The 14,796-nt window shown below is 43.1% G+C and overlaps 1 protein-coding gene across 8 annotated transcripts in view; it reads left to right on the top strand.

Moving 5' to 3' along the window:
* The first annotated feature begins 477 nt into the window (after window positions 1-477).
* tgo (Aryl hydrocarbon receptor nuclear translocator homolog tgo) overlaps window positions 478-14,796 on the top strand; it is a 37,825-nt gene continuing 23,506 nt past the window's right edge. For 5 of the 8 annotated variants that reach the window (XM_076364401.1, XM_076364372.1, XM_076364391.1 and 2 more), the window contains exon 1: window positions 3,255-5,897. In XM_076364401.1, the coding sequence (XP_076220516.1) occupies window positions 5,662-5,897 (236 nt within the window). In that variant the 5' untranslated portion in view covers window positions 3,255-5,661. Of the gene's footprint in view, window positions 522-1,051; window positions 1,299-1,956; window positions 2,012-3,254; window positions 5,898-14,796 lie in introns of those variants that run through there. The other 3 variants (XM_031989927.2, XM_031989923.2, XM_076364380.1) reach the window with 2 other exon arrangements.

Here is a 14,796-nt window from a genome sequence, read left to right as displayed (position 1 = left end):
ACGGGCCAGATACAGGTATACCGGCGCTACGGCGTCGCATTTCAAATTACCGTGCGCTGTTCTCATGAAAGCGACGGAATTCAATCCTCGATTTCAGTAAATTTTATTACATCTTTAAGCCGAATTATTCTTTTAACTGTTGCAATTATATTCGATTCTCATATACTATTCCTTCTTGCATTGAAATACACTATTTTTATTTAACTGTACAAACTTTTTATTGTGATTTCAAAAATTCTCATGTACTACTAAAAAATTCACGTATTTATTATACGTCATAAACTTGGTTAATGCTTAATTAAATAATCTATTTATAATTATTAAATACGGATACAGTGCACAAGCGATGATTAGAATGTATTTTCTTCTGCAAAACAAACGTTAATGAAAACGCTTGATTGTTTTCATGAACAAATTTTCAAGCAGATTTCTGACTCTATGTTCAAACTCCATACTCCATGACTCAATAAAAATGTTCGCAGATGGCGCCACCGACACCTCTTTAATCGTATAATCTTTCGGTAATTAACGTTTGAAATGATATTTTCTAATTAATTACCCTATCAATTAACTCACTTACAGACTATACGAATTGATAGACTTAATTGTCCTTCCCGGTCATTCCATTCAGAGAATAATAAGAATTGCAGGAGAAATATTCGATAGAAATGATTACTTCATTTTTAACCTATTAAAAAATAAAATACTTCAATAGAATACGACAAAAACTATAATAGTTTACCATTTAATAATATTGAGAATATATGAGAAACTATTGTATTTGGTTCTTATAGAGGGTGTTCTAAAGTTTCTTAACCTTTTCATAAAATGCAGTTCAAATAATTTCGCTGCACAACGTATATGCGACTTTCGATAATAGTAAAAGAATAACAACAATAAAATAATACCGTGTTTCGTTGAATAACCTGTACAATCCATTTTTTAAAATGCCTTTGTTTAATTAAAGTATGTTCCATTCGGTCGACGTAGATACCGATTTTTCGTACACCCTCTATCTGTCTCTCAATTTGTTTCGGATTGTAATCGATAGAGAGCGCCGCAATCGAGGTAATTTCGACTCTCATGCTCGAGGAAAAATAGAATCCTGAGTAAAAACTCCAAAATGGCGCAACTGCCGAGTGTAAACACCCAGTTTTGATGTTAACGAGGTGCACCAGCCGCGAAGAGTTCGCGTAAAAATCGGACTCGCTGTTTGGTCCATTTTTGTGTGTGAACAGTGTGACGAACAAATTCTACCTGAATGTTCACTGTATCTACGATCGCCCATTCTATACCAGGTAAATATCGAACCTGTTTGACATTGAAAGCGTTTTCCTGACGGGGCCAATTAATTTCACACAGAAATTTCACATGAAATTTTTAAACGTAACTACCACCCTTCAATGTATTATTATTGTTTCATTGATTAATGAAACTTGAACTTGCTTTCAAATAGATTTCCCAGTATTGATGATTCTTCCTTTAAGTGGGACAATTTTCTATTACAAAATGCAAGTATTCACCTAGATTATCTGCTATGCTTAACATGTAAATGAACTAATTTACTACCATGAATTTCTTTGTTCTTTTTCATTCTATTACTCTTTCATATGTGTATCATAGCTTACATATAAAGAAACTTGAATTTCGAGACCACATTGAGTACGCAAGAATTTAATGTAGCAAAATAACTTGGACAAAGAAGTAAACTTTATAATTAAATACATATTGTATATTCTGTTCACGGTTTAAAAGTTACAAATATAATAATAAACTTCAAAGTTGAGACACATTTCATATATAATGTAGCAAAATAGTCAACGTAAAAGTTGCATATATACTCTTCAACAGCCTATAAGTAGATTGAATTATGTTTCGATTTTTATAGAGTTTTTGAGGATTATATAAGTTTTTCAGAAATGCAAAAATAAAAAATAATTTTTTATACTGTTATAGGGAGTGACCTGAGTAAAATGTCGCAGAAGCGCGGTGCCACTATAGCGCATATTGGGTAAGTACCATTGTGCATTAATTTATCGTAACTTATCAATCCATTCATTTGATTCAATACTACATTACATCCATGCGCAATGTGTGTTATTTAAAATATAGAATATATTGAATTTAATACACAAAAGATCATATTCTTTAATGAAGATTTTAATAGAAGAAAGAAGTATCATTGTAGCTTAAATTTTATATTAAAATCTGTGCTTAGGAAAACATTTTCAATGAAGCTATATAATTTTTGTCATTTTCAATGTTACTAATAAATTTGAAGCATTGAACAATTTTTTTTCTGTTAAATCAGGTAGGATTTTTCTAATGTAAAAATAATTCTTTTCGAATGTAACTATAATTAGTCAGCCTGTGAGGTCCGTAGTAATTAATGGGACCTCTATAGCATAACGGTGACCAATTTCTGTCCCACTAATATTCCTTCGTACCGCAATTGCAACATCGCGCGAGAAACATTTCGTTATCGTAAGCGTCGCATACTTTTACCGCTGGGACAGAGCCTGGCTTCTGAAATAAGTATCCCTCCTCGACTATATTGGCGAACTCTTCGGCAACTGCTGCATTCCCAAGAAAACTTCTGATCGATCGCACCCATAATGGTACCCTTTTTTCAAAAAATAAAAATTCCTCGCGCGAATTTTTCATAATTCAAGTCGCCGAGCCCTGCGAGAACTTATATCCCGAAGAAAACTTTTGATCGATCGTAGCCTATTATATTGGTACTTCCCTTTCGCAAAGAATGAACATTCTCTGCGTACATTTCCCTTGATTTAAGTTAGTAAACCCTACAAGATCATCTACATGCTTTATTATAAAAAGTCCATCAACTCGAAAATCATAAAAAATCTTTATACCCGAAGAAACTTTTAATCGACAACCGTAATAGTACCGATTTTTCAAAAAATGAAATGATTTTCGTATGAAATCTATAATTTAAGTTCACGAACTCTTCAAGATCGTCGGTACAGTTTGTAAAACGTGAAATCGTTAATGTCTGTGATTGTACCAGAATAGTGCCGTTTTTGGTAAAAAAAAAAAATGGCAAATTCACCGCGTCGATTTTCCATGGTTCAAGTTGGCGGACTCGACCGCGGTAGCGTGGTCGTCCTCGTGGGCACATAGCGTGCACAACGAGGACGATGCATCCCGAGTTAAAAGTCATGCTTTACACGGTGGCTGTTCTGGGCTCTCTGGTGGGAGAAGTGATAGTCCTTAGCGGGGTATAGCACGGCGGCACATTATGCGGCTATGGTGGAATCAGTCACTGGCGAGTTGTGGGTGGTGACTAGTCGGCGACCCATCCGTCCGAGGAACGTGCTTCCGCGTTCGTACGTTTCGACGATTCTCGTGCTTCATCGATCGCGATCTAGACTCCCTCCGCCCGACCACTGGACTACACACACCGCGCAATCACTGCGACTCATTTAAAATCAATAATAAACGTACGTCGATCTAAAAGATCAAAATCAGTGTCGAAGATTCCGACTTCAGTGATTCAGACTTCAGAGGTCCGAACAAAGATCAGCTAATTTGAATATTCCTCGAACACGTTTGGTTTGAAAAAGTCCACTGGAAAAGATCGATGATCCACGATCGAGACGGAGGAACGTTCGATTTTGAGTCGGTGGTGTTGATAGAGGCGAGGCGAAATGGCCCGAGTGAAACTATCGGCGGACCAACGAGTGTCAATCGTTCGGATTAGTCGCGCGCGGTCTCATTAGTCCCGGTTGCCCGGCGTGAAAGCGATCCACGGTGTCCCGACACTTTCCAAAACGGCTGAGAAGCCGCCAACGTCGATAGCGCGGACAATGCATACGCGATCGGGCCGGTGTTTCCTCGAACGCGTCGCTATCGCGGTGGAAAACCGACTTCGCGCGATCGTCACGGACCATTGAACGTTTCCCGCGTGTTCGGAAGATGACTCCCTGGAGTGTCCGTTAATCCTCGTCGAAAATCCCCGCCGAGCGATGTGATTCCCGTAGTGCAAATGATCGAACCACGGATTTCCACGGCTGTAGTGTTAATAGTTCCAGTGAAAAGGTATCGAAACGCGTGTTCGAGCCTCAACTAGACTCGCGAACGGCCGGAGGGATTCTTAGCATTCTCCCGAGGTGCATCGGGAAAAGCGGGAATAACGTCCACGGTACGCTGATAATTCTTCGCCTCGTCGGCCGTAAATAGCGGCCAGGTTCGCGTCGGAGGGAAGGCAAAAAAAAAACAGAGAAAAATCCCCGCGGATCTACGGCCAACAGGTCTGGAATATCTGGCGGAAACGCGAACGCGGTGGTGGTGCGCGGGGTGCGAAGTATCAGAGATTCATCGGGCATAGATCTTCGCGTAAAGCCCGGTAACGAGATGACAAGATAGACCGGGGGAAGGTGAACGAACGGTTTCAGGATTCCAATAGGGGATCGTTCGAGGCTGATTCAAAGGAAGTCTTGTCCCGTTCGTGGAAGAAACTGGGAACAAGTTGTTTGTAGACCATTCGTGTCCATGAAAGCTGCTTCGATATCGCATTAAATTGCTTGATACCGTGTAGATGTTCCTAGAAGTTGACCGAAGACTGAAATCATCGGGAAAAGTTGTTAGAAATTGGTTGTCTCTGAGAGAACGGTGAATCTTAAGTGGACAAAGGGCTGAAAGTATTTCGAAGGATGATAGAATAAAGTTTTCGCGACCGTTGTTCTGTCTGGTACAGTTGTTCGGGTTTATGTTAACGTCCTCAGATACGGGAAAGAGATTATTCGCCCGGGGAATGTCCGCTTATTGAACCGTCGCAAAATCAGACTGTTCAACCCCGAATCGCCGGAACCGATCAGATCCAGCCGTTCCTTCAGCAATCTTCTCATCTCGAGTCCCAAGATCTTCCGATAACCGGGGATCAGGACACTTGTTCCTCGCTCGAACATCAACCAGCCCCGTGAATCTCCTACGAAACATAAGTTAACCATCGAGGCTTTGCTCCCGCATTGATAGCGGCCGAGGTTCCTCTACCTAGAATCAACAAGTGTCCACGACCGGGGGATGACTTCTCCATCGTCGTCGGGATCGGGATCAGGATCACAGCCATTGTAACCGGGGATTGTGCTTGTTCTTTAGAATATGAACTACGCTCTCCGACCTTCTACAAAATATAAACCGCTGAAAGTGCCCCCATTGTGATAGTGGAAAGGAATTCTGTGCCAAGAGTTGAAGGAAAATTTTCTCCATTGTTAATGAACGTATCGAAGAAGGAATAATGTAAACTAATCTTTCTCCTGGACATTAAGTAGATTAATCAGTGTCCGTCAGCATATAAACGAAACATCGAAACTTCCCATAAGAGTGAAAAAATCTGTTCAAAATCTTACGAAGAGTTTCCTCTCTGATAAACCGTACAATATGAGCAGATAATCTAAGACTCTTCTCTGGACACAAACTAGATCCATCGACCCCTCTGAGAACATAAACAACTCCCAAAAGTGACAGTGACAAAGATCATTCCTCCCGAAAACCGAGGACATTCTCGTTGCCGCTGGATGTAGCGGGCAAGATGAAGAGATAACTGTGCGGGAAGTCGATCGAACGGCTTGCGGACGATTGTAGAGGGTTCAGCAGAGGCTCCGAGAGGTCAGCAAAATAGAGTACCCCGGCGGCAGTGGTATGTACGGGGGTGGGACGGGCGGCGGCGGGTATGGAGTCGGCTTGGGCCCGGGTGCGGGCCCGTCGCATTACATACCCTCTGCTTCCTCGGTGGGCTACCAATTGGCTCCGCCGCCCCCGCCACCCCCACCGGCCTGCCCGACCGCCGGAAGTCAGCTTCTGTCTTACGGGCCCACCCTATCGCCCCATCATATGCAACAGACCCACACAGACGTGCAACAGTCCAAGAGACGGAGGTAAATCATCCTTGAATATCTTCTTCCTTCCTTTTCAACCTTTCTGCTCGCGATCCATTCTTTTTTTTCTCCTCTACCTCTGCGGAGAAGAGGACGAAGGGGATGAGGAGGAGGAACTCTCGTTGTTCTTCTTCGTGAGATTGCGATCGCTCGTCTTTTCGGGGTGAGTTGTTGACCCGTGCAGTTTCGGAGCCGGTTTACGTGGACGATCGAGGAAACGATCGTTCGGTTCGACGTTGTTTGCGGCGGTGAAACGGGGGTAGAATGATGAGTCTGTACACCGCAATTGAACAGCTGTTGGAAAGGGAGGAAACGATATCTGGAGGGAAAACCCGCAAGGATCCTCTTTGTTAGATGTCTCTGCTTTGAAGTTCAAGTGTATCGAGAACCTTTGATCCTACCGAATAAAAATACTCGTGATTCACGCTCGGTTTATCAGCGGTTCTCAAGGCGAAAACTTCTTAACAAAGTGGAGCGGCCTCTGTTTATAGAGTGAAGTTATCTTCCCGTGCGTCATTGCGACGCGCGAAAAACCGTGGAACTTGAGACTCGATCTCGTGACTCTCGAACAAGGGGAAATGGAGCGGGATCTGCTATATACGTCGTCTTGAAACGATTGTGTTCTTGTTGCTTTGTTCTCCTTCTTTTTTTTCCTTCCTTTGTCCCTCTTTCTTTTAATTACCTTAGCGCTCCGGTTGCAAAATGCCCGCCGTATCTCGATCGTAACACGCGGACGGTCCCCCGCGGACGGGGAAAACGGGATTTCTATATTGCCAGCGAGCGTCGTTGCATAGTTAACGAGAGGAATGAAAGAAACCGGGAAAAGACGCTGGAGCATTACGCTAGGCCGTGTTCGGTCTGGTCTAGTCCCCGGTGAGTCGTGACGGTCGTTCCTTACAATTGCTTATTGAAATTGAGAGAGCCGAGCGTGTACCCGCTCGTGGATTCGCAATTCCCTTAAATCAATAGCGAACGCCCGGGGGTTGGTGGGGCGCGGGGGAAAAACCTTCTTGCGGTTTCGATACGGAAATTTCTTCTGTCGGCCCATTACGCCGCGATTTACGCGGGGCAATTGGACAATACGCGGCTGCCCGCGGGGGCAGCGATTTGTGGATTATCGTAAAAGTAATCCGGCTTTCGAACTAGATCGGCTGCGATCGTTCTTCGTGTCGTTTGAGTAAACCGTGCCGATTTATTCTCCTGGCAACCGATGTCCTGTTGATAAATCGATGAATTTCGTCGATTGTTCGTGTATGAACCGATGGAGATTGGTGGATGTGTAATTAATGTAATTTGGGAATATAAATTATCGAAGTTCTTCCCTTAATTGCGATGTCAGAATCCTCTTCCACATCTCTGTTTGTTACAACCTTTATTATCTGATATACTCTCATTGGGGGTGGGTTTCTCTTTCAGAAAATACAATGGTTTGCTTTTTCATCGGGAAACTGGAATACTTAGAGTTAATAGGTTAATATCCTAGTTTATTATTCTCCATTACTCTCATGGATTTATCGCAAGTATAAAATTTCAGCCGGCTTAGGTTTAATAACACCGCTTACCCGTTGAGCCCCGCCCTTGCACGCAACACCGCCTTCATTATTTCATTTTACCCCGTTCAGTCACTAATCGATTTGTGCTTTTGTTTTTTCCTCGTTTTGAGATTATTCCATTGTACCATACGCTTGTTTTTATTCTTGTCTCGATGTTTTTCTCAATGTTTTTACGGATATTTACACGAATTTTCAGTCTCGTGCACATCTTTCTACACAGGAGCTTCAGTGTAATTAAATTTCTTATTGGAGTTCTTATAAAACGAGATTACTTTTTGTATTGAATTCTACCGAGTTTAATATCTTACGATTCCTTGAAGATTTTTCGCGATCTACAAGTGTCTAGATAAAGATCCTCAATTTAATTATTGTTATCTACCATTTAAAATCACTGCGTCTATTAGGTAGAATTGTTAGGCATTCCAGATTCTATTCGAACAGGCAAAAATTCGAAATTGAGTTTCCGGGTCACCGAGAAACATTCAAATCACTTTCGATAGAATGCGAGTTAGGATCGCGCGGGTATCGGTCGAGGCTCGCCGATCCGAAACAGATAATCGATGATAAGGAGAACGGCTAGAACATTCGCCGTGCACGTCGTAGAATTTTTTTGATATCGTACGCGATGGTCAACGAATGTCAAGTTCTCCATGAAATTTATCACGTACAGTTTTATCAGCGTGAAAACGTTCACGGCCGTATATCGGTCATAATTTCGTCGCGGCGCTCGGTTTTGATCCGTGATTGGTTGAAAAACGAAACAGTGGAGGCTACCTTTGAATCGAGATTGCCCGATTATCGGCGTGACGTTCGCGTAAAAATCACTGCGAGCCCTCGTAAAACCACTTTACCGCCACCACGTGGACGGAAAACTGGAATTTTCCGGGCCTCCTAATAAGGATTCCACGCCATTGCTGCGCGTCTTGTCGAAATCGCAGATTCTACTTCGCTAATTTTCAATCTTCAACGATCAATCACAAGATTCAAGATCACTTTTACTTCATTATTTGCAATTCACCTCAATTATCCTGATATCTTACTTGATATTTCTAATTCTACTCGTTTCTTATTGTTCCAAACGTTCGAGGAGTGTTGCTCCGTATATATTTGCAGTTTGAAAATGTAACCCGAAGATTCAAGACGAGTTTTCCCTCGTTGTTAGTAATTTAACACAATCGCCAAGTTTCTTTTATTGACTGTTTAAATTCTACGTGTTCTCTACTGTTACAAACGTTCGAAAAATGTTGCCCAAATGAATTTTCAAAGCGACACGAGTCGAAAACGGACGAGTTTATCGACAAAACATTTCGAAACGAGCCTCCAATCGGTATTCCTTGAGTCCTCCTTAAAGTGGGGATTTTAATGCCCGCAATGCTATCTATAGACTCTGGTCTTCACCTGGAATGAATATAAAAGAACACGCTTTGCATCTAAATACATATATAAATATATTAACAAACAAATTGTTTAGGAAACTTCCTGGACTGAACAACCTTCCGCGTGTTCTCGAAGTAACTAAGAAATCTCAGTTTCCTAAGCGTTTATAAAACGTTGTGTACGTCCAGGGTCTAGTAATTAATATTAAACAATCGTGTTTTAATAATCACTGTTTTCTTTGCGTTCCCACTTGTATCATTATGTTGCGCCGACGACTATAAAAATGGCGGATATCGTAGCAGACTCGTTCGATTCGTTTGAAGGAAGAAAACAATGGTTCGTCGAATACGCACAAAAATACCAGGGAACAATCGTCGGCAGTGTCTGTTGTTATTAAAAGATCGGCAACTTTTTTCTCCGGTACGCAAACACGTCGACGCCGCGGATTATAAAATAATGTCACGTTTCGGCGGAAGTAAATTGCTTCATTATTGTACAACGTCTTGCGTAACCAAGCGCACCCGACTTCATTGCACATACGAAACGACTGGAAAACGTATATACACATGTATATGCGACTTCCTCATACTTCGCTCGGAGGTACAATGTTTATTGCGTGACTCTTTTTTCCCCTATCGACACGTTCGATATCGAATTTCGCAAAATCCTCTCGTATCAAAACGGCCTGCGCGTCATTCATCAGTTTATTCATGATCGACGAATCAAACTGTACACAAGAATCGCTGTACAAATAAAAGTAATCTACAGAACTATGTATTAAGAAACAAGAAATTTAATTCTGAATTAATTAACCATTGCAAATTGAAGGATCTAGTTATGTTTCATTAAATACACCGCTGATTATATACAATTTAATTTCTCCGGGTAATCGCGGATATTTTATTTGCGTCGCATGGAAAAAGTGCCATTCAGCTCGACGAGACAAATTGAACGGTTAACAGTGGAACGACGTCACAAAGGAAAAAGCTGATTTCCCGCCATTTTTCGACCGAGAAATAATACCTATTCATTTGTTTCGCGTCGGACAAAGGGCTCCGGAACCGTAAAAATTCATTGTTCGCGAAAATGGCCGGCCGAGTGACCGCCGCGGCGGCCTGGCATTTCTACGATCGCGTAAAAACTCGATCTATCGAAAGGGCAAACCTCGTCGTCGGTGGTACGGCTTGTGAAAGGGAGTTTTTTTCCATCTCCCTCCCTTTCCCTCGGTCTCTTCACGGGTTTTTCTTTTGTCCGGGCCATTATCTTCGCCGGTTTATTCTCACTTTCGTCGAATCCCGAGCGAAGTCACGCTCCATTGGCTTCCTCTTCTTCTCCGACAACTTCGAAACATTCTTGCGTTCTCCGTCTAAGAGACGGGCTGACGGATCCCTACGGGTTTTCGGCGTAACAGTTCGGTCCCGTTGTTTTTACGAGATCACCGACTCATCTCCGGTGGAACGGTAATGAGATTGATTCGATTTCCACGGGGATCGATTCTTTTTTTTTTCGGCAACCCTCGCACCGTTAACGAGCGTTTTAATTAGCTTGCGATCGGGAGGAGAACCCTGTGCATCGATCAAATTTAACGTTAATCTGCTTTTCGCTATAAAAGTGAAACAATATTGATTAATCTTTCATTTGGGAACTTTGTTTAATAAATTTACAATTAATTTTCAGTGGAACTTACGAAAATCTTATTTTTCTCTTCTTTTAGAATTGTCGACAGATGAATTGAGTAGAATAGGAACACAAATGAAGAGAATTGCGAAGTTTAGATAATGTCGAATGATGTGAGAGCGTAAAGCTTGTGATTCTGTCATAACATGGTAGATTTAAGGGGAAAAAAGTACAAACCAACGGGAAGGACGGAGAGTGGGGAGGAAAGGATTTCGCAATGGGAAACACGAGAAATGGAAATTGTTTTCTATAGGATCGCGACAATCGTAGCCGCGAGGTGTCCGCCTAATGCTACGAGCTTAACGTAGTACGCTCGACCACGTGCATCGAACGTGCTAGGCACCAAACAAAACCCACTCGTCGCGGAATTCGTCACGTACCAGAGATTTGCGGCGGTTCGCGAATTTACGCGGCCGGTTACCAGATCATTACGTTGCGTAATGTTCACGGGCACGCGTGATTCTCCGCATCCATTGATCTGCGGCTCTCTGAAATCTTTATCAACGATTTCTTCAACTCCCGACGAGCCCTATCGATTTCCCTTTGCTGTAGTTTTCATAAATTGCTCCAGAAACATCTACAATTCAAAGAAAATTCACCAATTCCATGTAATTCCGTTCGGGATTAATATTCTCTAATCGGAATCGCATCGAATTTGCTATGGAATCATTAAGGAAACGCACGTGTAACACGATTGTAATGTTTGTACATTAGTTTACGTTCTTACACAATGGAAACTGTAATTGAAGCACATGTAATTCCAACCCAACTCATTTAAACGGAGCGCAAGAGCAACCGGCGCCGGATGTCGTCGTTGATTAGGAGCGTTTTTGAAGGATATAATTTTCGATTTGCATGGGTCGTAATTGTTTGTCCGTTAATTTTCCTGGCAGTGTTGTGTTACGAGAAATAGAAGAGGATTTTCTTGCGGGAAGACGTTGAACCGGATGGCTGAGTGACGAGGAAAGTGTGTTTCGAGACTGTGGCACGCGCTCGCTCGCTCACCCGCGCGCATATTATTTTCGTTCGTAATTAAGACCTTATTAGTGACGCTCGGTAACACACAGATCACATACATAAATACATACATACGTACATATGATGCATATTTATGTCATAAGGTATCGACATGCATCTTCACACCGTCTTCGTGCCCGTTCGTTACACAAAATAGTACACAAGGTACTTAATGCGCCGCGTTTGTTTCGTTCAACGCTCGTTAATTCCGGATGCAACGTTAAACTTCTCGCCATCGTTTACACGTCGACGAAAGCTGCATTCAATCGCTTAATTCGCTGACATCGAAACTCGTAAATTTCAAAACGATCCTGCTGTAGAAGAATAAGAGCTCTCGCTTCGAATCCGCTCGGGGGATGCGCACTAGCCACGCGTTGATATCTCCGGAATAACCGCAAGACGCGCGCTGATGGGTCCGTTTAACACGTTTGTATGAATCAGTCGAATCGTATTTCATCGCGTTAAGTGGAACTGTATTTTATGATCTGTTTATTTCGCAATAATATTTATACTATGGGTATCGATGTAAATGAAATTCCCTGCGGTTGTAATTCAGTTTACCCTTCCTAAGATTCTTCTTTGACATAGACTTCTCTTCGGCATCAAAGTAAATCAAATTTTTGAAACCTACAACTAAACGTTCCTTTTTTCGATAGTACAATAAATACTTACCGAGCAATGACGTAATCTCATAAATTACAATTGAGAAACCTTTTTATTACGAGTAACAATCCAGCTTTGTCGAAGGTTCCGTCAGAATGGGAGGAGAAAAAATTCTACGAAGCCTTAGGAAGACTTGAAAAATTGTATTACTGGCCGTGAGGTTCCAGTCAAAAGAGCGGGCCCGGCACGCGTTCGCACCCTTAATCGTGATCTCCGGTGAACGAAGTCGTAACGAAAGGGCCCGGGGGACAAGCCGGCCAGTTACACGGTGACTGAACAGGAGTACCAAACGGCGCTCGCGCAATTAAGTAGATTTCTTATTTCCTCTTCCTTTTACGTTTTGGTCGCGTGACTTTCCGCTCGAGGCGAGTCCGCGCGCCCTAAACAATGAGGGTTCCCTCAGGCGTGAGAATGTTCGAGTTCCTCATTCGTTCCATTCTACCGTGAAACGGCCGGTCCACTGGGTCCGCGGTTGCTATCCTTCATCGGGATCGCTCCGTGAACTGCGACCAATTTCTGGCAACCGATGAAAATCCACCCTCCGTCACGGTTCGTTCCTCCGGCGCGCGTAACTCTGTCATCCGCGATAGTAATTTTATCCGATTTTGACGGCCCACGCCGCTTCGAGGGCTCGGTTGCCATTTTTGGCCACGTTGAAGCTGCGTTCTTCTCGCTTCAAAGTTTCAGGCCGACCATTAAAACGTTCATCGTTTGGCTCTTGTAACACTGCTTGCTTCGAAAATGATGCATTTCTATATTTGATTGTAGCTAGATGTCACAGAAATCTTCATAATTATTTCCCCTTTTGTTGAACTGCCTATATTTCAAAGTATTCATCTTGTTAGGTCTCCAATTCCAGAAATTCTTCAAGTACCCAATTCCCACGCGGACATCTTCATAATTTACATTTCCAGTGTGCCCACGTTACCGCGGACTCGCATTACAGCAGGTCTGCTTAATTAAATTTTAATGCCACTTCGACACGAGTCGGATAACATCGGAGTAATATATTACATGAGCGGCGTATGAGGGAAAGGGGAAAGTTCAGGGAAAATATTCTTAAAATCAATAACGTAAATCTTTCCCGGGGAACATCGTGGACCTTCTGTGCTACTTTGTGGCACGTTCCGGTGCCATTAGTGGGCTCGCTGGCCTGAAGATCGCCGAGGAGGACGATCAGCCGGTGATACGATACTGGTTGCTCTTGAATCACGGCGATCGTGAGCCGCGGAAAACTTTGTGCAAGCAGCACAGAGGATCGGTAGGAGCGATCGAGGAGGCGGTGACCAATAAGGTCGGAGGAGAACGGATAAGAGACCCGGAGTCGGAGAACGATGGACCGCCTCCCGTTGCCAGGCCCGTTCCTTGGGCCCGGCCAATAGCTACGCTCTTTCCTTTTAATATGCTAACACTCACCGCCGACATTGCCGCTCTCCTAATGAAAAAACTCACGCTACCGTGCTTAGGTGTTAGATTCCCGGTCCCCGCAGTGTCGCCTGGTTCTGCTTGTCTTCGCGTCGTTAAGTCGTTCTTGTGGCCGCTCTGTGGCTATTAACAACATTTTCTTCGTTCACGAAGTTTCTTTAATTAGCACCTATCGTATCGTCGTTTCTAGCGATATTAAAGGCAATCTGTATTCCTTAGAACATTTAGGAAATACCAGAAGGAAGTTTCATTGATTTTTACTTTGTTAGTTTACTTTCACGTATCTTTTAATTCATAGTTGCTAGTTAGTAACGAGTCAAGAGATTAAATCCTTCTGTTTCGTACTGAAGTTCATAAGGATGGTTCGCAGAGTAACAAATGATTTTCCTGGGTTACTTATTGAAATCATAGGTGTATCATCCCCCAAATTCATTCCTGAATAAATCTTAATAAAGATGATTCGCATTTCACATTGAACCTGGTTAAGCGTGACAAATCTCCCAGCAGGTGATTAAACTTCAAAACTCTCTTCACGCGAATATTCGCGAAAAAGAAAAAGAAGTCGAGGGGTTTGCAAAAACGGAGCGTGACAGCTTCCATCCACCTTGTTGTCTCGCCTCGTTAACTAGCGCGCGGTACATTAGTCATGCGGCTTCTCTTGGTTATTCAGATCAAGCGGATTCGAAATTGATCCCAGAACTAGGACTCCGTATCTAGAATTTCGGGCGGTCGAAGAATGGAATCGAGTCCGAAAGAAAAATGATAGAGGACAACTGAAACGGTTGCTTCCAGAGCTGGAAGAGACGTGGACGGTGCAGCAAACCGAGGAGAAAAGAAATCGAGAAAGAGGAGCTGTGTCCAAGTTACGGTGGCGCCTTTTTGCATTTTTCCCGGCCGGCTCGGGAGTCACGACTTTGACCCCCCTGTTCCTCCCCCTTTTTCTGCCCGTTGTCTGCGATCGTCCTCGTACATTTACGCTCGCCATTCCTCTACGTCCACGTGTGTTACATCTACCTAGAGTCTTCCTGTAGTCGGACACTCGCGCGTATCTGCTGCCTAGCCGTGTTGCTTTCGACGGTGCTGATCTATCCGTTGTACAGGGCCACGCAGACTTTGTGTCCCAGAGGATCCCAACACGCTCAACGCTGGGTTTCAGTAATGAAATTATATTTTCAATTCCAATTCGC

Source organism: Nomia melanderi, chromosome 1 (genome assembly GCF_051020985.1).
Source record: "Nomia melanderi isolate GNS246 chromosome 1, iyNomMela1, whole genome shotgun sequence".
In the NCBI taxonomy this organism is placed as follows: Eukaryota; Metazoa; Arthropoda; class Insecta; order Hymenoptera; family Halictidae; genus Nomia; species Nomia melanderi.
This window is presented reverse-complemented; position numbering and strand designations above follow the sequence as displayed.